This window comes from Crinia signifera, chromosome 6, assembly GCF_055691185.1.
Source record: "Crinia signifera chromosome 6, ASM5569118v1, whole genome shotgun sequence".
Taxonomy (NCBI): domain Eukaryota; kingdom Metazoa; phylum Chordata; class Amphibia; order Anura; family Myobatrachidae; genus Crinia; species Crinia signifera.
This window is the reverse complement of record NC_139222.1, coordinates 85,352,203-85,379,277: the sequence shown is the minus strand read 5'-3', so window position 1 is coordinate 85,379,277 and position 27,075 is coordinate 85,352,203. Positions and strand designations below refer to the sequence as shown.

Genomic DNA, 27,075 nt, shown 5'->3' with positions numbered 1-27,075 from the left:
GCATAGTGTATGGGGGCCTTAAGAATAACCACATAAATTCACTATACGTGAGACACAAACATTGTACAATGTACATGTAATAATAGCTTTATACTGAACATTGTTCTGTTAGAAGCAATTGCACAGGGTAACAAGAATATAAACAATATAACATAACACATATATATGTTTTGATCTCTATTATTTGTCACGTTCTCAGATGGTCAGTACTATACTATAATAGCAATCAGTATGGTTATGCATATATATAATGGTTTTGAGGAAACCTAAAGTAAACTTTACAATATTTGCTCTGTCTAGAACTAACATCCTTTTCCTCCCACTAACATCCCTTCTTCACACTGGCTGGGCATAGGGCTCTGATAAGCTTGTGTTCCTGAATGCAGTCATTCTAAGGACCCTGCCAGAATCCCAGTTCCCTTTCCCCCCTCTCCAGGCTCTTCTCACTGCATCTTGTGTTCACCACACACACAGGAACAGGCCTTCACATTGTCTGCTGACCTTTCACATTTCCACAGTAGCTGGGAGGGATTGTGAGATTTTCCGCTCTTTGTTATAAAATTCCCCCACCCCTAGTTTTAAACTTGAAGGCAGTTCATAGGGGTTTGGAAAAGTCATTCAGTTCCAGCAGTTTGAAGCTGAAGTACATCTGTGTGTGTTTAGGACAGAGAAGCATGGCACGGACCCTGCGCATTGTTATGTGTTCTCTTGGACTGATGAATTTGGTCACCTCTACACTGGTGAAGCCATACGCTGCTGGCTCTTCCCCTATAAGCTCTACGCTGGAAGTTCATGGCATGTCACCGTTCTCTCATGGGCTGCCTGGAAGTGAGGAAGCTACTGATGGGAGAGATGCTGAGCATCACAGCCATGTACATACATCACAGACTGATCCATCAGGCAGCAGGGGGGCACATTCCCCACACTCGGAGCAGTCTAAACCAAAAACAGGGTGAGTGACATTAGGAGCCTTCATCTACTCTGTCTACCTCTGCATTTGTCGTTTATTAAACATGTCTCAGGAAATATCGAATCACATAGTTTATATTTTAAAGACTTTAAATATTTATTTAAATATACACAGTTAATGTGTGTTAATATTAGTGGATGGCTATATTATATGCACTGTATCATATATTTGTTATTATTTGTATTATTCAACATCTATTATTGGAATTCTGCGGCAGATTTACTAAGCCCTGAAAAGTGATAACGTGCAAAAAGATAATTTACCAACCAATTAGCTGCTAACTCATTTTTCAAATACAGCCTGTAACATGGAAGTTAAGAGCTGATTGGCTAATACTTTATCCCTCTCCACTGTATCACTCCCCAAGGCTGAGTGCATATACCCCTCTATGTTGTTATATGGATATGGCACTCCAAAGTGACTTGTAGTATAACAATGTAATTGTCTATTAACTGGCAGTTGTGATATGGCTAACACTAACTGGGAGATGTACTAAGCTGTATGAGAGTGATTAGGTGGACAGAGGTAAAGTACCATCCAATCAGCTCTCGTCTGTCACGTTACAGGCTGTGTTTGATAAATGGTAGTTGGGAGCTGATTGGTTGGTACTTTCTCTACTCCTGGGGTAGCCAACCCTAGTCCTCGAGAGCTACCAACAGTGCATGTTTTGCAGGTCTCCTCACAGAATCACAAGTGAGCTAATTAGCTCCATCTGTGTATCTTTTAAAATGTGTCAGTGATTAATGAGTGCAGCTGTGCAGCAGCTAGGTTGTATGGAAAATGTGCACTGTCGGTAGCTCTCGAGGGCTAGGGTTGACTACCACTGCTCTACTCTTTATCTGTCTCCAAGGATTAGTACCCCCCCCACACACACACACACATACACACACACACACGCACACACACACACATTGTAATTTAAGAAGTGGCATAGTTATTGGACTTACAGTAGCTACAATAGAGGATACTGGAATTGACAGCGGCTGAGTGGCCTATAATTCTCCATTAAGGCCTTCTCAAATATACTTATTAAGGATGAATCTACTCTAGGGATGCATTATTTCTTATAATACACAAGTAGACCTGATAAAATATTATTATTTATAATTTTTCAAATTGATAGGTAAAACCATTGCTAGTGGCTGACAATCAAAACATGTGGGCACATCAGAAGCACAACTGTACACCCCCACATAACTGACCCTAAGGTAGGCACAATGTAGGTGAAATGCTGATAATCTTGGGCGCCGTCATTCAAGAAGGTTTGGGAACCATTGAGACCATTTGGGAATCATTGAATATTTGACAAATAATAATAATAATAATAATAATAATAATAATAATGTCAAATAATATGTGCTTTCCACATCCATTGTTTTTAATGGATGTAGTTGGCATATTGGTGCTACAGATGTTGGCAGTTGTAATACCGGCACCGGAATTTCGACACTGGTGAGAAGACTGGAGCCGAATCCCGACATCCCTCACAATGCCAACAGCAAAACCCCTACTGTTTGCATCCTGAAAAAGGTATGCCTAGGAGGGTTAGGTTGTGTGGGGGGATTAGGTTTTAGACTACAGGTTGGATGGGGTTAATCTGTGGAAGGAGAAGGTTTAGGATTAAGGGTAAACACTATGAATGGTGGGTTAGGATTAGGCATGAATGGGGTATGGTTAGGGATAGGAAGCAAGGGATAACATTTAGGGTTAGACTGTGTGTGTGTGTGTGGGGGGGGGTTGGTTCTGATATTTATCTAAGACATGTCGGGAGCCTCAACATTGGGATGTTGCTATCGGTTTCCGTGCCCAACCTATGGAGATTCCATACCCAACAAATTGTTAAGGCCATCTAATTACTTCACACATTGGCCCTTATTCTGATCGGTGCGGCCGGATACGAATATGCGGCCAGCACCGTGCGTCCCAAACCCCGCCTTCCATACGGATCGCCAACTCCGCCAAGAAGCTGTCCGAACGGACCGCACGTGTATTTCTCACGAATACACCTCCTCCATCTCAGGGAACCTCCCCCATCATTCGATGGTCGCAGAACATCGAATGCAGGGCCGATTGGTCCGCCAGCTCCCGCAACCTCAGACCACACGGGCATTTCTCCGTGCAAAAGCAGGGATCTGGGCGGGCAGATGACATCCGGCAATGTCATATGTCCGCCCCCTACACGTGCGTCACGTTGCAGAGTCGATGTTCAGCAGGTTTAACTGTGCTTAGCATATTATTTACATGGCATTTTTTTCTGCTCTATGTTCTCTTGTACATAAACGGGATTGCTTATAATGAAACATTATTTTTTACTTTCATTCTTTTTGACTCCCCCAGAGCAATTTTAACATAAATCCCCAAATTTGAGCCATGCTTGGTTTGTTTACCCAGATTCCAGACCATTGCTTCTCCATAGTTTTGATTATGGGTACACGGGACCCTTTTAAAGATATTTAAACTATTTGATATCCCAGAAAGTTCCTGTAATGTATAAATCATGTAGAGAAGTGTGTTTTGATCCATCGCTTCTTGGCCTTTTGGCTAGATTAAATGTAATATCTATTCTTATCAGTGGGTGTGGACTGCCCCTGGCAGAAGAATAGAGAAAGGCTGGACTGAGTAACTGCTCCAATGGGTGGAGCGGATGGGATCTCTCATGCTCCGGGCAGGAAAAAGTCTGGCTGAGTATCTTCACCCTGCCGGGAGGAGATAGATTGGCCTCCCCCCAACTGGTAGGAAGGAGAGAAACACCGGGCCCAGTAGGTGGTTTGTAGCCCCTGAAGGATGATCATGGAGCGGAGAAACACTGGGATTAGATTGCTCCCATTCCAGAGGTTCGTAGCCAGCAGAAAGCCCAGCTTAGTACCTTAACCTTGGGATGTGAGAAACACTGGGACTGAATATATTGCTCTTCCTAAGGGGCTTCAACCCTCAAGGGAGTCAATGGAAAAGCCCAGTGGAGTATTCATTCCCATGCCAGGGGGTGGAAAACACCCTATGTAGGAGTAAAGAAACAGCTGATTGGCTGGCTGCTTAGAGCCCAAGGTGTAGCGTGCCTCTGGGAAAACTAAGAGGTGTCGCCACCAGCATGTTTTGGCACTAGTACTGCACACTTTAGGGAAGATGGTCTCTCCAAGCTTCGGTGAGGAGGACCCACTGATCCCTATTTTCCCCTCTGGAGCCTTTTGGCTGAGAGGGGTTAGGGGAGTAATGGGGTCTTTCTCCTTTGGGAGAGGGTCCATATGTACGTACGCTCCTTATGCACGATATAGGTCACTGCACTGGGTGTTTAGAGCACCACCTCGGGCTCCCCAAAAAAACTGCGTTACCAACCTCTATAATCTGAATAAAACCAAATTTTGTTTATGTTGTTGAACAAAAAACATGTCCTGATCTCCACAGAAGATCAGATCCTAACCAAATCACTGTTAGCATTTTCCTGCGTTTCAGAATTTGGATTGTTAATCTGATTTTCTGGTTTTGTATAGAAAAAATAACAATATTAAGATATATATATATATATATAAACTTTTTATCAATGATCATCAATTTTGATTTATTAATTCAACCAAAAACTGAATCTGAACTAAAACACGGTGGTACTTATGAGTTATCTGGGCGCCCGATTTTTTGATTGTATGCCTTAAGTTAAGGCATACAATCAGATGCATTGTGATGCAATATCGCATCGCATCGCATGCGACCATCGGATGCGATGACCCGATTTTTCCATAGGAATCAATGTTAAAATGGACTGAGTCCATTTTAACATGGAATTCAATGGGAAAAAGGGGTCCTTTTCATACCCCTACTATCCAAGTGGGCATGGAGTTGGATATAAACCTGTGGCGAGCGTAGCGAGCCACCGAGCCCGAAGCGTGGCGAGCGAAGCGAGCCCCGCGAGGGGCCGGTATTCTGTGTCCCCTCGCGGGTATGAAAAGGTATGAGAACGTGTACCGCTGCGCTCGCCATGCTTCGGGTTGGCGTTGATGGTGGGGTGTCGTTAACAATGAGGGAGCATACACCAAAATGGGGAAGCCTGGGGGGCATTTAACATTGCCCCTAATGGAAAATTGGGTATCAGGGACCATTTGGGAATATTTAACATTGATTCCTATGGAAAAATTGCGTCGATCGCATCGCATCGTATCGCGTGCAATTTGGTTGCATGCGATGCGATTTTTCCAACCCAATGAAAAAATCGGGCGCCCAGATAATACACAAGTACCTAAAACACTTGAGAGTGGTTTTGCAAAACTTAAACACAAATATGACTCCAGATCAAAAATTAACACCAAAACACGGTGGTCAGTGCTCATCTCTAAAATCACAGAGACAGTATGGGTATATTCGGAGGCGGATCCAGGAGAAAATGACAGGGGGGGCACCATGATAGGGGGGCAGTGGGGGGTGATAATGGTGCCAGTGTGCCCACTCAGAGAGTGGAGAGAGAGAGATAGAGGAGGAGAGCAGAGAGAGGGTGGGAATGGGATTATAAATAGGCCCTGGCCTTTAAAGTACACAGGCCCACCTTGGCATCAAACACGAAGGATGCAGTTGTGCGCGTATGGTATGAAAAAAGGGTGTGTAGCCTCGTGAAATGGGGGAGTGTCCTTGAGTGTAGTGCACCTCACCATATACCACTTCTACACATTATTGTACACAAAATTCACATAATGCCACATGGATTGAGCCAAAATTCACAAAATGCCACACAGATTACATAAAAATTCACAACATGGTCAACAAAGAAGGACATTGCTGAAAATTTGCACCACAATTCACAATACACGTTAAGTCACGGACCATAATGTTCATTACGTATTATGCCAAACACCATAATGCCTATAACACATTATGCCCCAAACTATAATGTTCATTACACATTATGCTAAACACTATAATGTCCATTAGACATTATGTTAAACACTACAATGTCCATTACACATTATGCTAAACACTACAATGTCCATTACACATTATGCCACATGCCATAATGCCTATTAGACAATAGATCTCACATCTTAATGCCTCTCTTACACATTCTGCACAGGGTATGGTAATGCTGTGCAATGGGAGGGTTAGGTTTAGGCACTAGTGGGGAGGGTAAGGATCAGACTGTGTGGGGGGGGGGGGGGAATAAGGTGATATAATCTATCTGTACGAACACACTGACCCTGATCCCCACTGAACCTCTCGATTCCCCATCCACCCCTCCATCCCCTGTCCTACCTGCACCTCTATTGGCTCGCAGACCCGACAGGTGGCCGCAGCAGCACAAGATAAAAAAAAAAAGGGAAACGGGATCGAGGACTGCTGCAGTGCTCTCTGACACTGAATACAGCCGGGTACTCGGCGATCTCTGCCCGGCTGTAAATTCTTTCCGGCAGCTAAAGCGAAAAAAAAAAGTGTCAGAAATGACAGGGGGGGGCACGTGCCCGGGTGCCCCCCCCCCCCCCCCCTAAATCCGCCAGTGGGTATATTTATTTCTTCAGGACAACATCAGTTTAAAGTTGCAAAAATAGGAGGAATAAACAATACCATCAGCCAAAATGAGTGATAAGGAGAATGTATAACATCCATAGATGCAAGTCTAGAAAACGCGTTTTCTTTAGCAACATACTGTATTGCAAAGTCATCTGGGAATTTTATGTGCCCTAGTTTTAAATTCAATATTTATTCTTTCTGTACATTTATTCCAGTGCCCCTAGGATTTATAGACTCAAAGAAGCCTAGACTACAGGGAATAGATAAATTGCCTTGTCAATAGCTTTACACTGGAAGTTTAATATATTGTAGAGTACACAGCAGAGTACAGATCAGTGTTTGGATAAGTTGTCCCTGCCAACCACGACCAGCACAGAATATGCAGAAGCTACAATGTACACAAACTATGAGAGAGTATCAGGGAAAGCGAAGAAGACCGGCAGGGCTGACAATAAGACTTACTTGACATTAGAGAAACACTAGTCACAACATTTCTATATTTATTCATGCTGTGTGCAGGAAGTTAGATGTAAACATAGCGTGTTTCATGTTCTATCTTTGGATGTAAGATATTCCTGTCGTAGATTTAATCACAGTAGGCAGTATGGGTCACTTATTTCATTATTACCAGTTATTTTTATACTGTACACACATATTCCGCAGCGCTTTACGGCATACTTGCCTACCCTCCCGGAATGGCCGGGAGGGTCCCGCAAATCAGGTCCCCCGGGAAGGGGGGCAAGTCTCCCGCATTTCCCTACAGCCCCGGCTCCCCCTCTCCCCCTCTCCCCGCGGTCTAAAAACTATGACTTTTGAGGGTCCGCGGGGAGGGGGCGGGACTAAATGACGCAATTAGCGGCATTTTGCATAATTTTTAGCCCCTCCCCCCACCCACGGACCCGCAAATTGAGGCTTCAGTCCGTCATGGTGGCGGGGCTTGATGACATCACCCGTGCCCCGCCCCCAAAACGAAGCCTCTACCCGTCCCCTTTCACTCCTCTCCGGGCTTCTCCCGGAAAGGAGTATGCCAAAGTCGGAAAGTATGCTTTACAGAGAATATTTGAACATTCCCATCAGTCCCTGCCCCAGTGGAGCTTACAATCTATATTCCCTACCACATGTACACGCACACACAGACATTCTAGGGTTACCACTAAAGGTCAACAGGGCTTGGATTGACACTTGAAATAGGTCGACGTGGCTAAGGTCGACAGGATCGGATGGTCGACACAAACATTAGGTTGACAATGGGAAGGTCGAAAGTCAAACCAAGAGGCACATGTATCAGCAAAAAATATGTAAAATAGTGTTTTTCAAAAAAAAATTGCATCTTTAAGTATAAGCCATATGCATTAAATATGTAATGGATTAGATACAGCAAATATATCTTGCATTATTTAATATATGCCCAATTATTATTTCAGAATCTCCATTCCACCGTCCTCTATGAAAATAGTGTTTCCTTTTAAACATATCACGTTTTGAAAACTATTAGTGGTTTTACCAGGCATTTCCCAAGAGCCTGCACAGAACAGAGGAAAGGGCTCTTTTTATAGAAGTCCTTTTTAGGTCCCTGTGTCTGTAGATCTTTCTATCTAGCCTTCTGATCAGAAACCCTAGACCTGGATACTGCAGCATCCTTTGCCAACCTCCCCACTTCCAGATAGTGGCGTAACTAGGGCTCAGCAGCCTTAGCAGTGGCGGGGGGGGGGGTGGGAGCAGGCACCACTGGGGCGCAGAGTCATGGTGCTCACGGAGGCTGCCGAGAGCCCTGTGTGAGCACTATGTTGAGTACACCTGTATTTGGTGGTTTAGAAAAGATAAAAAAATGTTCTAATAATTTTAATGAATGTTTTCTTCGAGGAAGGGAACTGAACTTTCAAATTAAGATATATGTTTAATAATTCACATTGTTCTAATGTCACTGTCACTATAAAGTTATATGCTTTTGATCACTAACTTAGTAATTGAAAAAAAAAAAAAAACTTTTACAAAATTGTTTGGACTCCAGCTTCCCTAACACCTCCATAAATAATATAGTCTCAAAAACATATTAATATTTCTGCTCCCTAATAACAGTATTCATGTAGGTAGCCCAGGGCCGGCGCCACCACTAGGCAAATCTAGGCATTTGCCTAGTGCGCCGGCCACTGGAGGCCCTTGCCGCCTGGGTACCTGTCCTGCGGCATATATGTGCGTAAAAGCTGGCGGCGGTGGCAGCGGGGGGTCCCTGCAGTCAATAAGAAATAACAAGTGCTATCCGCCGGGCTATGCGGAAGCGCTTCTGTTTTGGAAACACTGGCCACTCGCTGATTGGCTGAGATTCAGCCAATCAGCATGCACCGTGCGGCCAGTGTTTCCAAAACAGAAGCGCTTCCGCATAGCCCGGCGGATAGCGCTCGTTATTTCTTAGTGACTGTAGGGACCCCCTGCTGCCGCCGCCGCCGCCAGCTTTACAGTGCCGCAGGACAGGTACCCGGGCGGCAGACACCAGGGCGCCCCCACCCCAACTTGCCTGGGGCACTCTGGTGCCTTGCACCGGCCCTGAAGTAGCCTTAAATACATACTTGTGCAGACTAAACACAATTTTTCTACTGCATTCCTCTTAAGTAGCAAGATAATAAATACTGGTGGCATATTCTACAATATCACAAACAATATCAAACAACTTGTCCCAGAGATCTCCTGGCGATCCCATATTAGCAGTAGAAATAAGTTCTTTGTATAGTATAGCTGTTGTACATTATTTGGTAACTGAAAGGAAGGAAGTATATGATCCATATATGTGTGTGGTCTTAAAACTACTACAGTTCCTGATTGTGGCTCCAATTAAGAATCATTAGAGTATTTGGGGAATTGCTGTGGGATGACGACCAGCTACTCAGTGGTGTTTCCTCCCACAATCCAAAAATATACTGGTAGGTTAATTGGCTCCTATCAAAATCAACCCTAGAATGTCTGTGTGTGCGTGTACATGTGGTAGGGAATATAGATTGTAAGCTCCACTGGGGCAGGGACTGATGTGAATGTTCAAATATTACCTGTAAAGCGCTGTGGAATATGTGTGCGCTATATAATAAATAAATAAAACTAACATGCCACAGTAATGTGGTCTAACTAACACTAGGGAAATGTGTCAGAGCAAGAGAGATCCATGCCATGGGGGGTCTGAGTGTTCTATGCCACATGAAGTTGATGAGGTAGGGTAGAGTATGAGCTACTGTGTAAAAAGCATAATGTAGCTCTCCTGTATGGAACCCAGCAGCACTGTAGCTCTTCTCTAAGAACCCAGCAGCACTGTAGCTCTCCTGTACAGAACCCAGCAGAACTGTAGCTCTTCTCTACAGAACCCAGCAGCACTGTAGCTCTCCTGTACAGAATTCGGCAGCCAGTGGTGGAACTGTGTATGGCAGGCCCAGGTGCAAAAATATAATTTGGGTTCCCTCCTCTACCCCAACCCAATAAGTAATTGCTGGTTTGGGCAGCAATGGGCCCCTTAGTCTTCAGGGGCCCTGGTGCAATGCACATGCTGCACCAATGCTGGTTCCGCCTCTGCCAGCAGCACTATAGCTCTCCTGTACGGAACCCAGCAGCACTGTAGCTCTCCTGTACGGAACCCAGCAGCACTGTAGCTCTTCTCTACGGAACCCAGCAGCACTGTAGCTCTCCTGTACAGAACCTAGAAGCACTGTATCTCTCCTGTACGGAACCCAGCAGCACTGTAGCTCTCCTGTACGGAACCCAGCAGCACTGTAGCTCTCCTGTACAGAACGCAGCAGCAGGTGGGAAACTGTAGTTCATCAAAATATAATATCATATTATATGATTGCAGTTACGGCGCATTTGTATTACATGTACCAAAATCATTTGATGATGAGGTAGGGTAGAGTATGAGCTACTGTGTAAAAAGCATAATGTAGCTCTCCTGTATGGAACCCAGCAGCACTGTAGATCTTCTCTAAGAACCCAGCAGCACTGTAGCTCTCCTGTACAGAACCCAGCAGAACTGTAGCTCTTCTCTACAGAACCCAGCAGCACTGTAGCTCTCCTGTACAGAATTCGGCAGCACTGTAGCTCTCCTGTACAGGACCCAGCAGCACTGTAGCTCTTCTCTACGGAACCCAGCAGCACTGTAGCTCTCCTGTACAGAATTCAGCAGCACTGTAGCTCTCCTGTACGGGACCCAGCAGCACTGTAGCTCTTCTGTACGGAACCCAGCAGCATTGTAGCTCTCCTTTACGGAACCCAGCAGCACTGTAGCTCTTCTGTACGGAACCCAGCAGCCAGTGGTGGAACTGTGTATGGCAGGCCCAGGTGCAAAAATATAATTTGGGTTCCCTCCTCTACCCCAACCCAATAAGTAATTGCTGGTTTGGGCAGCAATGGGCCCCTTAGTCTTCAGGGGCCCTGGTGCAATGCACATGCTGCACCAATGCTGGTTCCGCCTCTGCCAGCAGCACTATAGCTCTCCTGTACGGAACCCAGCAGCACTGTAGCTCTCCTGTACGGAACCCAGCAGCACTGTAGCTCTTCTCTACGGAACCCAGCAGCACTGTAGCTCTCCTGTACAGAACCTAGAAGCACTGTATCTCTCCTGTACGGAACCCAGCAGCACTGTAGCTCTCCCCTGGCAACCAATCAGATTTTAGCTGTGATGTATTTAATATGTTGATTAAAATGCTATAACCTCTTTGGTTGCTACAGGTAATTTCTCTACTTGTCCTTCTTAAAAGATTGAATAACACCCCCCCCCCCCCCCCCCCCCCCCAATTAGGAGCGGTGTGGGTGTAGATAGGTGCATTGGTCAAGGCAGTGCATGTAGCAGCAAATTTTGAACATTAAACAAGTCACCAAGATCATTTTAATCCACCACTGGCTGAACCAAAAAAGTGGAGAAAAAAAAAATATGGATTTGTAATGTCTATTTAACATTTAGCACTATAGAGCAGTGGTTCTAAAACTTCCAGTTTTGTGGAATTCTGTGGGGTAATTACTGACAGTAACTCACCTGTGCATGATTACCGCAAACCACCAGACATGGCCTGTTGATGGCACTTGAAGACTGGAGATGAGAACCCGTGCTATCATTGTTGCTTGCCATTTTACTTTGTGAAATGACATTTATGTGGAAATATCTTAAATCAGGCATGTCCAAACTATGGCCCTCCAGCTGTTATGAGACTACAAGTCCCATCATGCCTTGCCACAGTTTTGCTATTAGGGAAAGCTAAACATATGGCAAAGCATGCTGTGATGTGTATTTTCACAACAGTTGGAGGGCCACAGCTTGGACATGCCTGTCTTAAATGTAGTCTTAAGCCACCCATCCACTACGCATATACATCTGAAGCTACAAAACCCTTTCGATTTCTCTTGAACTTGAACTGAACCTCCCCAGCACTGCATAGACCCCGCTGCCCAGATCCCCACGCTGGCCAGTTTTATAGGGGGGTGGGGGGCGGTGTGTGGGGGCCGCTCCATGTATAATCCGCCATTGCTTCAGATACATCTGGTCAGACATTTGCTAGACCCCTGACAGCTTCAGATTAGATGGATCTTTGGTGCAGCACTAAAGATTTTTTTGTCAGATGGATCTGAGACTCATATCTGCATATCTGATCTGTATTCAATTGCCGTTAGTCACTTAGGCTATTTTGTCAAAGAACACAGTGGCAAACGCAGGATTTTCAAAAGGGGGTTTCCAGAGGGGCGGAGCAAAGCACGGAGATGGACACTTAGGTGACCCAGTATATGCCGGGTCAGTTAAAGTATTATAGATAGACCAAATGTATATAAATAATAATAATTAAAAAGAAAAAATATATATATATATATACATACATATATATACATACATATATATATATATATATACATATGCATCAACAGCAGTGTAGACCCCTGGGCATAGCAATGTATTGGTGCACCTACCAATCCTCCAGCGGTAGGGGAAGCTTTGATGTCCCCCAGGTGGAAGGGGGTATTATATCAACCGCTCAGCATGTAGGGCCTGGATCAGTAATTTCCACTTATTACACCTTTACTGCACAGATGGTGGGAGAAGGGAGCATTGGGCTGAATGAAAGGGCCCTGATACATAACTTCCAGGGAGGAGGGGTGTATAGTGGAGTGGGCTTATTATTCATAATTTTCTGGTGGGAGGACAGCTTGCTTGACTGCAGATATCTCCAGTTCCCAGAAATAGATTTCTTAGATTTTAATGTAATTAAAAACTACAGAATCCCACCTACCAAATGGTATTGGGGACTAGGGGATCAGAGTTCAGGGAGCAGAGCAACCTGCCAATGAGAATATAAAACTACATACCAGGTGTGTGGAGCTGGAGCAGTAACCAGCTACTGGAAGGCTGATATATCTGGTACTGGGAACAGTAGAGACAAGCTACTAGTCTCCATCAAAGCAGGAGAATCCCATCTTTTGGAATATAACAAGTCTAAGTCACAGAGCCGGCCTTAGGCATAGGCCAACTAGGCAATTGCCTAGGGCATTTGGAATGCCTAGGGGCATCAGCAGCTTCTGCTGATTAAGATGATATGCAGCATACCTATTTTGTGTGTGTGAGTGAGGCTGTTAGCGGCTGTGCGAGTCCTGTCTGTGGGTGGGTTGGTTGTGCAATAGTGTTCGGCATATGTGTAAGGGGCATTATGTGTGTCATGTATAAATGCATTAATAATGTGTGACATATGTGTAAGGGGCATAATGTGTGTCATGTGTATAAGGGCATTAATAATGTGTGACATATCTGTAAGGGGTATTATGTGTGTCATTATGTGTATGAAGGGCATTAATAAAGGTTGGCATAATGTGTAAGGGGCATTATGGTTATAAGGACATTAATAAGGTGTGTCATGTGTAAGGGGCATTACGGTGTGGTATTATCAGGGGTGCCAAGAAAAAGGGGTAGGGGGTAAAAATTACCCAGGCCAAAGTCTGATGGAAGGGCCCAGTGAGGGCCCCGGGCCCCGTCCCCTTAAGTGACAGCAGCAGCTGCAGCTCTTCTCCTCTGCCCAGCACACCCTGCTTTATGCTGGGTTGCAGTGTGGCCATGGAGGTGCTTAAAATACAATATTTTCTCAGGATTTTTTTCTAATAGTATAATGTGAATAATATGAGGAGTAATGTACATAAGGTAAAGTGGTACTACTGTGTGATGTAATGTGAATAAGGGACACCATCGCATGATATAATGTGAATAAAGTTGCACTACTGTGTGGCATAATTTGAATTGGGGGTACTATTGTATGGCCATGCCCCTTCCCAGCAAGAACACACCCCTGTTTGGGCTCCGCACCGAATGGGTGCGCTGTTTCTATTTAAAATATTGCGGGTAGGAGCACCAAAATGATGACTGCTATGATAAGGGTTGATGATCTTGGGAAAGGGGAGCAGGGTCAGAGACGGAACTAGTGGCGGTGCTAGGGGGCAACAGTCAAAATCTTGCCTAGGGCGTAATTTAGGCTAGGGCCGGCTCTGCTAAGTCAGACAGAACCTGAAATATCTGACTGGGAAGAGCAAATAACAGGCTTGGATGGGGACCACTGCTTTGAAGCCAGATATCTCGAGTTCCCAAGGGCCAATTTTTTAAATTCTTGTACCCATGGAAAGAGGGGACCCTCAGTTTTCAGCCTAGGACCCTTAGACTCCTGGGGGGGTTTCTGGGTACTCAGAAACCCCCCCTGCGTGCGCTTCTGAAAGAACATATATATTGTCTTTCACCATTATTGATACAAACTCTCAGGAATTTCTTTGAAAGTTATTTGGAACTTTATTCATTTCAATGGGTTTGAGGCACCCAAATTAAGCTACATCAGATTAATTGGATAACTTAGTGGATGCTGTTGACCATTATTAATTATTTAATTAATTATAAATTGTATTTTTATTATATATTATTATTATTCATTTTTATGTGTATGTTATTAGGTTATATATATATATATATTATTATTTTTTTTTAAATAAAAGTTATTATTAGATCAATACAGTGCGCTCTCTGGTTCTTTAGTTTTGGCATATCTAATCTGAGTGAGCTCAGATTTGGCCTTTTTACTTCAGATCGGTTTGTCAGATCCATCTGTATCTGCAGAAAACAGGCCAAATGACTAGTGGATAAGGCCTTTGTACAGTACCTCATACTAGTGCACTAGTTGTGTTACAGAACATATGTTTGGACTGTGTGCTTTTTAAAGCTTTATCTGGTTGTTTTATTTGGTTGGAGTTAAAACTAATAATGTGGTCATGGTAAAGCCTGAGCTAAACCTGGAAGAGGATCAAACCCAGTAATGGACATGCCCTGTCATAGAGCAAGCAGAGGAAATGAGAACAATGGAAGCCTTTGGAAATGTTACTGCTGTGTTGCCTTAACAGGAAAACACTTCAGAATATGATAACATTTTCTTTAAGTAGCTTGCTGGCCTAATACTGGCTTTCCATGAGATCAGGTAATAACTGTACTTCTCGCCACCAGGAAGACATAGGGGGATATTCTCTAACCTTTATCGTTGCGGTCAGCTGTATTTAACGGTGCCGTTGTGCCTATCCCATATTCTCTGTCCTCCGGCGGAGTCACAGCGCTCCCTGCACTTCCGCATTCCTCAGCATTTCTCTTCACGCCTGGCTCCCTATAGCTTTGTATAGGAAAGGCGCACGCACCTTATTCTCTAAGCCCCGCCGCGATAATCAGAGCCTCTTTCTAATTCGCCTGTTAAGGCTTGCGAAGAGGTGGTAATATAGTTAAGAAATAGTTTTTTTTTTTTTTTTTCAGTGACGTTTGTGGTGCCTTTTCTTTCTTTTATTTATTAAATTATGGTTTAAGTTTCACTTTTTTTACATATTTGTTTGCATTTGGAGAAGCCAGGCAGAAAGTGAAAGACGCACTAGCTCACTGCGAGCTAGGAGGAGGGCGGAAGAAGCTAGTGCGCATGCCCACTCATCCCCGGAGCCTAAAACAGGGATCGTGGAGGGATGAGTTTCCGCAAAGACAATGCGGAAACAAAATGTATAGAGAATATGGAGAAGAGGTACAAAGTAACGGCGCGCAAAAGTGCCGTTAAAGAGGCGATAAAAAGATAGAATCGCAACGAATGTAAGAGAATCTCCCCCAGAGTGTGTAATGCATTATTTTGCCACCTTTTAGAAGGTGGATTCTTTACTTAGTCAATGAAATAGTTAAAGCACACATTGACCTATTTAAAAACAGTTTAAGGATACAAGACTTGTAGCAGTGTATTTATGAAGAAGCAGAGAAAATTACTTATAATTACTGCTTAATCCAATAATACATTTCTAAGGGGATACGGCCATTGGGTCTACAGCAAGTTGGGCTACAAGCATTGGGTCGACACCATTAGGTCGACATGGGGATAGGTCGACGTGGAGATAGGTTGACATGGGTTTAGGTCGATAGGTCATTAGGTCAACAGTCAAAAGGTCGACATGGGGTTCTTCACTTTTTTTGAGCCGACATGTGCCGACAGGCGGTATTTCATGCCCTACCATCCACTAGGGCATGGTGGGAGAATAAATTAGTGTGCCCGAAGCATTGCGAAGCAAGTAATGCGAGGGGATGCGGTGCATTGGAAACTGTGTCCATGTCGACTGTGTTGAGATTCGGGTCAAAAAACAGTGAAAAACCCCATGTCGACCTTTTGACTGTCGGCCTAGACACTGTCAACCTATTGCTTGTGTCGACCTATTGACCTGTCGACCTAAACCCATGTAGACTAAGACCCATGTGGACCTTTCCCCATGTCGACATAATGGTGTTGACCAATTTGCTGTAGACCAAACGATCCCAACCCTTTCTAAGTACATTATATCCATTGCAAAGTCAATAAAGAAGCATGAGAGACTGACAGAATTGCAGGACACTACAGTCTGTCCCTACACCCCCCTTATCTTTCACTGCAGCTAATAAGCCCATTTACATAGTGGGAAAGCCACCCCCCCCCCCTTCCGCACACACACACACACAGACACCCACCCCAATGGGGAACCAGACCGACGCACCTGCAGGACTTTTTTGACTTATTACTACATATCATGTTTTTTTCATGATTTTTTAATGCTTGATTTCATTTATTGATTTTTTTTTGTTTCATTTTATGAGCACAATCACCAATCCAGATTAGTGGAATACACTTGTATTTAGCAAGTAAACTAATCAATAATTGCAACGTCTCACTCATTTTATTAATACATCTATAAAGGGTCATCATCATTAATTGAGGCTCCAGATATAAGGGACAGAGCGCTGTACTCATACCCAATATTATTATCCATAATACGGGGTGGTCACCCATTATTGGTGCAGCAGCTAGTGCGACCATACTTGTCTTAGTGCGCAGATAATCCCCATTTACCATAACATTCTCCTGTATGATTAGATTGGCTCAGTGCCTGCCTCACGCTTTCAGCTCTTGGGATTGTTATCATGAAAAGAATCGGGACAGCGATGTGTAATTTGGCACTTTGTAAACCAGAGATTTTTCTGCTATCTATTAAGTCTTAAGGTTTAAAAACAGCGAGAAAAATTGCATGAAACTGTAAATATCCTTCTAGATGTCTTGGGTGAAAAGGACAACAGCCTGACATATAATGTATCTGATCTAGATCAGCAGCAGACATGTTGTCGGATAATTTGACACACAAAAAGTTTTGAATAAAAGAGACGGGTGCTTCATGACAGCTAGGTACACACCAGAACCATCATGATCGTGAGCAGATCATGAGATGACCATACGATGGTCGCACGATCTGCTGGAGCTCCCGATCTGCATCTAATTTGGATATGTACCCAGTTGAATGGTTGTATGGTTGTTTTCAAATCCTGACTGCAGCAGGCAAGATAACAAAAATGACCAAACGACCAGCGGGGACGCACATCAGATCGGAATCAGATCTAAAACATGCCAAAACATGCCCAATTTACATACAATCTGTTGAGAGTGTATTGAAATGAGGGGAATTGAGGCCAAATTGTTCTGGTGTGTGCCCAGCATAAAAAAATGATGTTCCTTGTAATACATCTTTGGCTTGTGTGAAAGTTATATGGCCTTATCTGGGTACTTGTGGTTACATGGACATAACAATAAACATACTTGCTTGTTCTTCATTCTTGTCTTATATATTTAATTTTTCCTACCAAACCCACACACATCTACTAATCTCCTTGGCTCGTTATCTTGGAAAGTTATCTAGACAAAAACTCCTACTGCCAGGCTCTGGGGGAAATTCACTTGTGTGTGAAGTGAGCAAGTTGCCAGGGTATGTAGACAGCACTAATCTCACACTAATCTCCAAAAACGTCATGATGATACAGATGAATGATACAGATGTAGTGTCTTTCATCTTTGCAGGGGCTGGCGGTGGATTCGCCACCGGAAGGGGACACGCGCGCATGAGACATCATCCCCTTACAACGGGGTTCCCCCCGGGTCCCCGCCGCAGTCCCCCACCTCCCTGCCCCCCTAACCCTGGTTGTCTTCCTGAAGCGGAGATGGGCAGGGTTCCCGTCCCCCCACCGACGGGAAACTGGGACGCACGTCCCAGTCAGATGTAGCGCTGCTTGACAGTGGGGGTGCTCTGGTGAGCCCTGGCGCTGGATGAGCGGTGCTACATCTGTATGTTGGTCCGATTTGGCCAATAAAGACACCAGTGATTGTTTTACTTTGCACAGGAGCAATGATAAATCCTTACATAATTGAACAGAGTTTACACTCAATATGAGTTCTTGGCACCAATGGTAATCACCCCGAAAATCAGCCCGATCGCCAATTGTTCTAATGTGTAGCCAGCTTAAGAGGGAGATGTACCAAGCCTCAGAGAGTGATAAAAATGGAGAGAAATAAAGTACTAACCATTCAGCTCCTAACTGCCAATTTTACAGGCTGTATTTGAAAATGACAGGAGCTGATTCCAAATAACTGAGATATGTGTGGATAAATAATGACAATTTTCAGGGCCACACCTCAGTGCCAGTACACTAGTTTCAATTGGTTAAGTGAAACATGATTTATTATGTTTACTTATGCCTTAATGGTAACCCACCTCCACATCACAGCTTTGTGGTTTAATAATTACAGCTGGCTTTACATTAATGCTATAGTATTGTGTCTGTAACTTTTGCTTGCATATGTTACTGGGGAAACCATTTCCTCTTGTGTATATCAAACATGACCTCCCAACACTGGACCTGGGACATGCATAGGATATCACTGTTTTTCAAAATTCCAGGAGGACAACGTATTATCCTTTTTGAGCATGACTGTGCAATTTTGGTATGTTTGCTCAATGGACAAATATGTGTTTATATTAAAGAATTTATCACCATTAATGGGTGCTACTTATATTGTTTTAACACCAAAATGTTGGGACCCAGCTTCAACCTGGGTGTGACCCAGCATTTGTTATCTTTTACACGCAGACTGTCCCGACAAATTTCACCTGCATGAGCCCGCCCCCCCAGCGGAGGCAGATCTGAGCCAGCGCATGGAGATGACATCATCTCCAAGCGCCGGGACTGCCGATTGTCGCACCGGGCTCCGGACCGCCACGCTGGGGGCAAGCCCATCACCAAGGAAAGCTGCTGGTCTGCCCCCAGCCACTATGCAAGCCCCCAGCCCCTCCGGACCGCCATGCTGGGGGCAAGCCCAGCACCAAGGTAAGCTGCTGGGCTGCCCACAGCCACCGTGCACCCCTCCAGCCCTCCCCCAGCCCCTCCGGACTGCCATGTTGGGGGCAAGCCCAGCACCAAGGTAAGCTTCTGGGCCGCCCCCAGCCACCATGCACCCCCCAGCCCCCGTCCGCGAGGTGAATGGATGCCGCACACATGCATCCATTAACCTCCTCCCTGCCTCTGCTGCTGTCTGCAGAGTACAGAGGTCTGGAGGTTGGGCTTCCCCAATGATGTAAACAGCAGACCCGTTTACACTGCCTTCTACCCAGGTCCGGCCCGTGTTCTACCCTGGTCAAGACCTGGGTAGAAGTCCCATGTAAAGGGACATGGGTTAGCACCTTTTACACCGCCACTAACCCGGTCCGACAAGGGAAAAACCTGGGTTTTTGCGGCGGTGTAATAGGGGTATTAGTTACATGAGTTGAAAAACTTTCTGGCAGCACCTCTTTCTTTACTCAGCACACAGGGCAGCAACCCTATACAGCAACAGTCCACAGGTTAGCAACCCAGTATTATTAATTATACAGTACACACAGGACAGCGCCCCTTTATTTACTCAGCACACAGGGCAGTGCTACTTTATTTTTAAGGAAAGGGCAGCACCCCTTTATTTTTACAGCACACGGTGCTTCTTTATTTACTCAGCACACAGGCCCATTTACAACAACACACGACAGCAACCGAGTATTACTAATTTCTACGGCACACACATGACAGCGAGCCTTTGTTTTTACACTACACACGGCAGTACCCCTTTATTTTTACAGCGCACAGGACAGCACCGCAGTACAGCAAAGGAGGACAGCACCACCCTGCACTGCACCCCTACACATAGCATAGGCCAGGACAGGAGAGCAGCAACATACTGTACAGCACAGGACAGCACCCCAAGACATCAGCTGGTCCACCTGAAGACAGACAGCCAGAGGTCCATCCTCTACCCTCTCCAATGCTGGAGTCAAGATGGAGCCAATCGGCAGAGTCTTACAGTATATAGGATCCAAAACCCCGCGAGAACCCAGCAGCTGAATCCGAGTTTGGTGGGAAAACCAAGGAAAAGATTCTGCCTCGGATCGGAAAGTTCAGGGAGGCTCCAATCTTGGATATCAGAACCTGCTCATCCCTAAACTAAATAGAAGGTATAATATGTTTAAACACCTGATATTGATCTGTCCATTAATATTGGCATCAGATATATTAGTACATGACTATTAATATTAGTCTAGCATGTATGAATCTGCATATTAGCCTTGAACCAGCAATAATATCCTGCGGATATGACCAGCAATGATATCCCACAGATATTACCAGCAATGATATCCCGCAGATATGACCAGCAATGATATCCCACAGATATGACCAGCAATGCTATCCCACAGATATGACCAGCAATGATATCTCGCAGATATGACCAGCAATGATATCCCGCAGATAAGACCAGCAATGATATCCCGCAGATCTGACCAGCAATGATATCCCGCAGATATGACCAGCAATGCTATCCTGCAGATTTGTCCTATTAGCCGGTAAATTAACATTATCTGTACCCAGAAGATGTGCAATGCAGATGCTAACAACCATCATTCAGAGAGCTTATAGAAAGACGTGCAATCAGGAAAGCTTCGGGAGATAATTGTACTTTGAATTAATGGAATAATACACCCTTCCTGCAGCGATAACGTAGGAAACATCACTGGAAAAAATAAATGTAGATCCTGCTGTACAGCTGCAAATGAGGCATGAAAACCTGCACTGCGCTGCTGGTCCTGCATTCATACTGCCCACCCTGTTTCTAACTACAACATATACAGGGCCAGATGCACTAAGCTTCAAAAGTGACACAATGGACAGCCAGCCAATCAGCTCCTACCTGCCATGTCACAGGCTGTGTTTGAAAAATGTCAGACAGGAGCTGATTGGTTGGTTGTTTATCACTCTCCATTTTATCACTTTTGAAGCTTAATACATCTAGCCCAGGGTCTTTTTGTAACCAGCTACTGTTTGGCTGTCACACTATACATAGCGTGCATGCACAGTTGTATAAATGCCAACCTACATCTCTTAATCTCTTCATAGTGCTGCCGTCATCTGCAAATGAATTTTTCCAGATGTCATTTTTCCAAGCATAAAATCAAGTGCAATGCTTTTATTCTGTGTATGCCAGAACAAATGCATCTTCCGTGTCCTCATATCCTCTTGTGGGATAAAAATAGAACTCTAGATTGCTTTTTAATCAAATATATATTTAAAAAATGCGTACTGGTCCGCTACCCTTTATGTACTGTATGTATACATGTTATCAAATAATAGAAATGACAATAATGCCCTTGTATCCTATACAGTTGTACTTCATTATATATATATATATATATATATATATATATATATATATTCAGTGTAAATCTATGATTCATTTAAATTTTAAAAATGAGAAATGAAAGCAAACGCAACATGGATTTTCTACACATGTTGTCCCTGATGGCTGATGGACCAAACTTGGAAAGCCACAGAGAGGAAGAGGAGGTGCAATGGACATGGTGGAAGTCAGAGATAGGAACACACAGGTTGCCCTAAGCCATACCCATAAGGCCTGTATAATTTGTTATGTGGCTCCTCTCCTGGCTATTCCACTAACAGTGTTGTAACAAGCGATCCTGGCACCCTATGCTGGCCCTGCCTCCTTTACATGTGACATCACATATGGGAGGCGGGGTCGCCAGCATCTGGAAACTACTACGGTTTCTGTAGTCAGGGCCACTATAGGGGCACTACTGCCCTGCTACTGGTTGCAGGATGCATATACATACATCCTGCAAGTCAAAAGCACGGGCAAAGGTATGCCCAGAGCCAGATTAGGGCTCCATGGGACCCGGGGTACTTAAGACAAGAGGGGCCCCTAACAAATGACTATGAGCCAGATGGGGGGGGGGGGGGGGAGCTCAGCACAGTGATAATACAGATCAGCAGTTAATAGTCTGTGACGGTGGCAGGAGGGATGGTATTGCTGGGGACAGCTTTCAGACAAGGTGGCCCTTTCATATAGGGGACCCAAGGGTATTTATACCCTATACCCCCTCCCCCTTTAATCTGGCTCTGGGCATGCCCACAGAGTGTCTGCGCACGGTGCAGTGCACTGCTCACCCACACCTAGTTACGGCACTAGCCACTAAGTCTATAGTCTGAATAGTAACAGCCATGATGTATTTAAAAATATATATTTATATTAAATTGTTATCCACTACATTTCCTCTGAATTGTATACACTTTCATATACAGAAACTGTACTGTGACATTTTTAGGAAAAAGACAATTTTTTTTGGGGTGTGGGAATTGTCACACACACCAGTTTTAATGAAGATAGTGTGACCTTGAGTTCACAGTATGTTTTAATCTGCTGTGAACAGTGAAGAATAATTAATGCAATCATCAACATACAATGATCTGTAAATAGCGCTCATTTCCTTACATTGTTCCTTGATCAGGCAAGTTTCGGAATGACAGTTAATGGGAAAATAGTGATATATACATTCTATGTGAATTACATGTCCTTTCATAAACAAGTCTTGAAGCAGTTTTCTTTTTCTATAGCAAGTTAGCATGCAACACCACGTGCAGTGAGCGCAGCCAAAATACAAATACAAACAAATAACAAAAAAGTACACAAACAACAAGAAAAAAAAATGCATAATAATAACATGTATGGTTGGTGCACTAAAATGTTTAAGATGTCATATTATATAATGCAAATTAAGAGCTACCTGGGAGCGTTGAGGCAGTCCACATATACCAGAAATATGCATTTAAACCATTTACAATATGCCATCAATTAGAGCTGTAATGCTGAATGTAACAAATCAAACTCACAGGAAACAATGTAGCCCTCCTGACTCAATAAGACCCTTCAAGCTAATGTACCAAGATGTCTGGGCTCACTGTACGTGGTGTTACTTGCTATATAAGACATGTGTTTAGTGCTTTTCATTGATCCTGAAAGGGGGAGGGGTTAATCCAAACATGGTTAATGATGCAACATAAAAACTGTTTCATATGCACAAATAATCATTTGCTTTAAAATAAATAACATGTTTATCTTTTTTGGTTCCTTTTTTCTGTCTAGAACATGGTGTTCTGTTGTGCGCAGTAAAATAGTGACCTATGTGGATTTTTGCAAAACCGAAAAATATGTGGTAAGGTCTCAGCAGCCATGTCCCTTTGGGACACCTGATTGTGAAAAAACGATGTAAGTATGCAAACATTTACAATACATTACTAAAGCGATTGTACGGTAGACCATGCAATTATTCGTTTCTGTCATTTCTCTAGTGTGGCAAATAATTGCATCCTTACATGGTGGAACTTCTAGACTTCACCAGTGGTGTAGCTAGGTGCCACGGTGCCCGGAGCAAAAGCATGTGTGTCCCCCCCCCCCCCTGATTTGTAGTAGGCAGAGCTCTTGCGTGGCAAAAAGGGGGCACAGCCTAACATTATACCACACCGTAGTGACACCGTAATCACACCGTAGTGACCATTGCACATTTTAGCAAACGTTGTAATACCTGTTACACATACAGCCACACGCCGTAATGCCAATTACACATAAGGCCACACATGATGCCCATGACATACTATATAACAAACCATAATGCCCATTACATACTATATAACACACTGTAATGCCCATTACATGCTATATGACAAACCGTAATGCCCATTACACATCTGACACATAGGTGCCACTTACCTACATGCTCATTGCTAGGCACTTAATGCTCAATGCCAGGGGCTTCATGCTCGATGCCAAGGGGCTTCATGCTCGATGCCAAGGGGGACTAAAATAGTTTGTTGCCAAGGGGGACTGAAATAGCTTGTTGCCAAGGGGAACTAAAAAGCTTGTTACCAGGGGGACTGCAGCCCCCACTTCCCTCTCTGCCCGGCTGAGCTGCTTTGTCTGCCGCTAATTTCAATTAAGTCTCCCGCTGGAACGCTAGCCAATAGGCACTTGCCATCAATGCTGCTTCTGCACCCCAGTTGGAACAGAGCAAAAGTGTTGATCTAAAGACCAAAATTCTCTTAGGGTCAGGGTGTAACATTTTATCTGACAGGGGACAAGTTGGTACTTATGTAATATCTGGGCTCCCGTTTTTCTTATGAGACCGCGTCCCCTCGCCACGCTTCGGGCACGGTGGCTCGCTGCGCTCGCCACACTATATAAATTCAACTCCATGCGTAGTTGGATAGTAGGGGTATGAAAAAATGGGGTGCATTTAACATGGGAGCCCAGATAATACATAAGTACCGACAAGTTTAAGTTGTGCCTGATTTATTTCTAAACATACCTGCTAAAATACAGGCAGGCTGGCGGGTGGACTCTCTCTGTGCCTTGCAGGCAAGGGTGCGGGCCAGGAGCATACCTACATCTATGTGGGCCCCATAGCAAAATATTGAAAGCCCCCCCCCCCCCCTACCATTGTCACTATGCCACTTAGGGGGAAGAAGAAAGAGTGAGCAACAAAGAGAGAAAAAGAGAGAAGCGAGGAGTGGTAAGGAGAGAGTGCTTCATGGAAAAAGAGGGAATGAGTAAAAATGACAGAGGAGCAAGAGAGGCGAAGAAGCAAGGGAGAGAGAAAATGAGGAGATAAACTGCAAGGGAGAAAGGGAGGAGTGGAAGCAGGCACATGAGAGAATGTCAGGGAGAATGAAATAAAGAGTGTATCAAGATAAATTAAGAGTGTCAGGGAGAGACAGGGATTAAGAACGTGTCAGGGAGAGAGAGTGAATAAAGAGACATGGGGAAATGTGGGGACAGAGATGTGGAGAATTGGAGGGAGAAAGAGGAGAGATATGGGTCAGGGAATAGATGGATGAGGTAAGGGAGCGTGGGAGGGAGAAAAAGAGGAGAGGGGGAGCACAGTAGAGAAAGATGAGATAGGGAGAGTCAGGCTGTGACAGGTATCTTTTAATTCCTATTTACCCCCCCCCCCCCCCCCACACCACAGGGTACTGTGTTCTGGCCCCTGTCCACCTACAGTAAGGGCTGTGCACCTTCAGTATCGAGTCTCTTCATCAGTGCCTCCTGATGAGACCTACTTTCTTGCTCTCCCTCTCCACATCTCGCCACTGTGCCTCCTACTACACGACTCGCCGCTAGATGTTCTGTAGGTGAGATACATGTGAGAGAGGTTTGAGAGGTAACAGAGAGAAAGAGCAGGGGAAAGAGGGAGCGGTTGGGAAGCATTGGAGGGTGAAAATGAGGAGAGCGCAAAGGAATGCAGGGGATAGAGGGAGAGGGAGCAGATAATGGAGAAGGAGGAAGCAAATAGGAGAAAGGGAAGGGATGTAGGAGCACAGGATGGGGAAAGAGGAAAGAGCAGCATGGGAGGGATTAAAAGAGCAAAGGAAAGAGGGAAGGGGTAGGCGAGCACGAGAGGGAGAAAAGCCACAGGGGTACACTGGGGAGAGGAGGAGGGAGCACAGGAGATTGAGGGAGGGTGTGGAAGCAAGGGAGAGAGCAGGGATTGCTAGGGAGAGAGGGAGGGAGAGATGAGAGAGGGAGAGCCAGGCTGTGACAGTAACTTCAGTGCCGGGTCTCATAAGCAGTGCCACCCAAGGAGACCTGCTCCCCTGCCCACCACCGCTGCCAGGCTTCCCACTCCACAGTAAGCTCCTTATCACTGCTACCTTCAGGCCTCCACAACCAGGTCGCCTGTATCCCTGCCTGTGTAGAGGCACCGCTGGGCCTCTGGCTCCTCACACACTGGTTCCAGTGGGTGCGCTCTCTGTGCCTTACAGGCAAGGAAGCAGGGCTGCGGGTGGGCAGAGAAGTCGCTGCCGAGTGGCTCTCTGCACGATGTGCGAGGCTGGCATCTGACCTCAGATGACGGCGCCGCACAGTACACACAGAGCACGGGCAGGCTGGCTCCAGGCTCCAATACGGCGGCGCCCTGCATGACCGCAACTAACATGCTGGAGCCAGTTGCAGTGCTGACAGGCGAGTGGATGGCGGCCAGCAACATACGCCCACAGCTTACAGTGAAGAGCAGAGAGCAGGAGGGGGAGGGAAGGGGGAGCAGGCTGCACGGCTCCGGCGCCTTTTGATCTCTCGGCGCCTGGAGCTTGTGCTCCACCGGCTCCGCCCTCCCTACGCCCCTGGACCTCACATACATACTTTCCCTTGAGGCATACTTCCCTACTTTACTGTCCTCTTTTTCTTGTACTCTGTTGTGGATGGCAAAGGATAGGATGCTGGGGGCCTCCATGGAAAGCAGGGGACTTGCCCACCTTCCCGTGGGGCTTGGAGGACCACCAAATTTTTGGGAGTCTCCCTGCCATTCTGGAATGTTAGGCAAGTATGCCTTAAAGGCTTGTAAAATGGTTATTGGTGGCATTATGGGGGAGGGCAGTAGGTTGAAGATTTGACTAGAGGCTGAGAAGCCTTACACCGGCCCTGAGCCTCTCTGCAGTGCAGCACACTCCAGCATGTGCTGTGTTGCTGCACTGCATGATGACCAATATTCCCTCTATGGGCTGTTGCTGAAGCAGCCCATAGAATCTGCCCCACCTGCAGTACACATGGTTTTTCACATTTGATAAAGATTTCTTATTTGCGATCAACTCTGAATCAGGCCCATTGTTCTAGATCTTGTTAGAGACTATAGCTACAATACATAACTGTGCTTTCAATTTATTTTAGGTACCGACTTGCGCAGAAACCAATATATGAGGTAAAGAGGAAATTTGTAACCAATTTGGAATGGAAATGCTGTCCTGGGTATACTGGCTCCAATTGTGAATATGCTGGTAAGAACAGGATGATAAATGATAGAACAAAACTAAAGTTATACCAATTAAATATCAATACATAGGCTAATTGGCTCCCAACAAATTAACCCTAGAATGGCTGTGTGTGTGTGCGTGTGTGTGT

General features: G+C 45.0%; 1 protein-coding gene across 2 annotated transcripts in view; it reads left to right on the top strand.

The window, feature by feature from the left end:
- The first annotated feature begins 613 nt into the window (after nt 1-613).
- MMRN2 (multimerin 2) overlaps nt 614-27,075 on the top strand; it is a 45,172-nt gene continuing 18,710 nt past the window's right edge. For both annotated transcript variants that reach the window (XM_083146356.1, XM_083146355.1), the window contains exons 1-3: nt 614-952; nt 23,272-23,394; nt 26,845-26,951. In XM_083146356.1, coding sequence (XP_083002482.1) covers nt 675-952; nt 23,272-23,394; nt 26,845-26,951 — 508 coding nt within the window. In that variant the 5' untranslated portion in view covers nt 614-674. The remainder of the gene's footprint in view (nt 953-23,271; nt 23,395-26,844; nt 26,952-27,075) is intronic.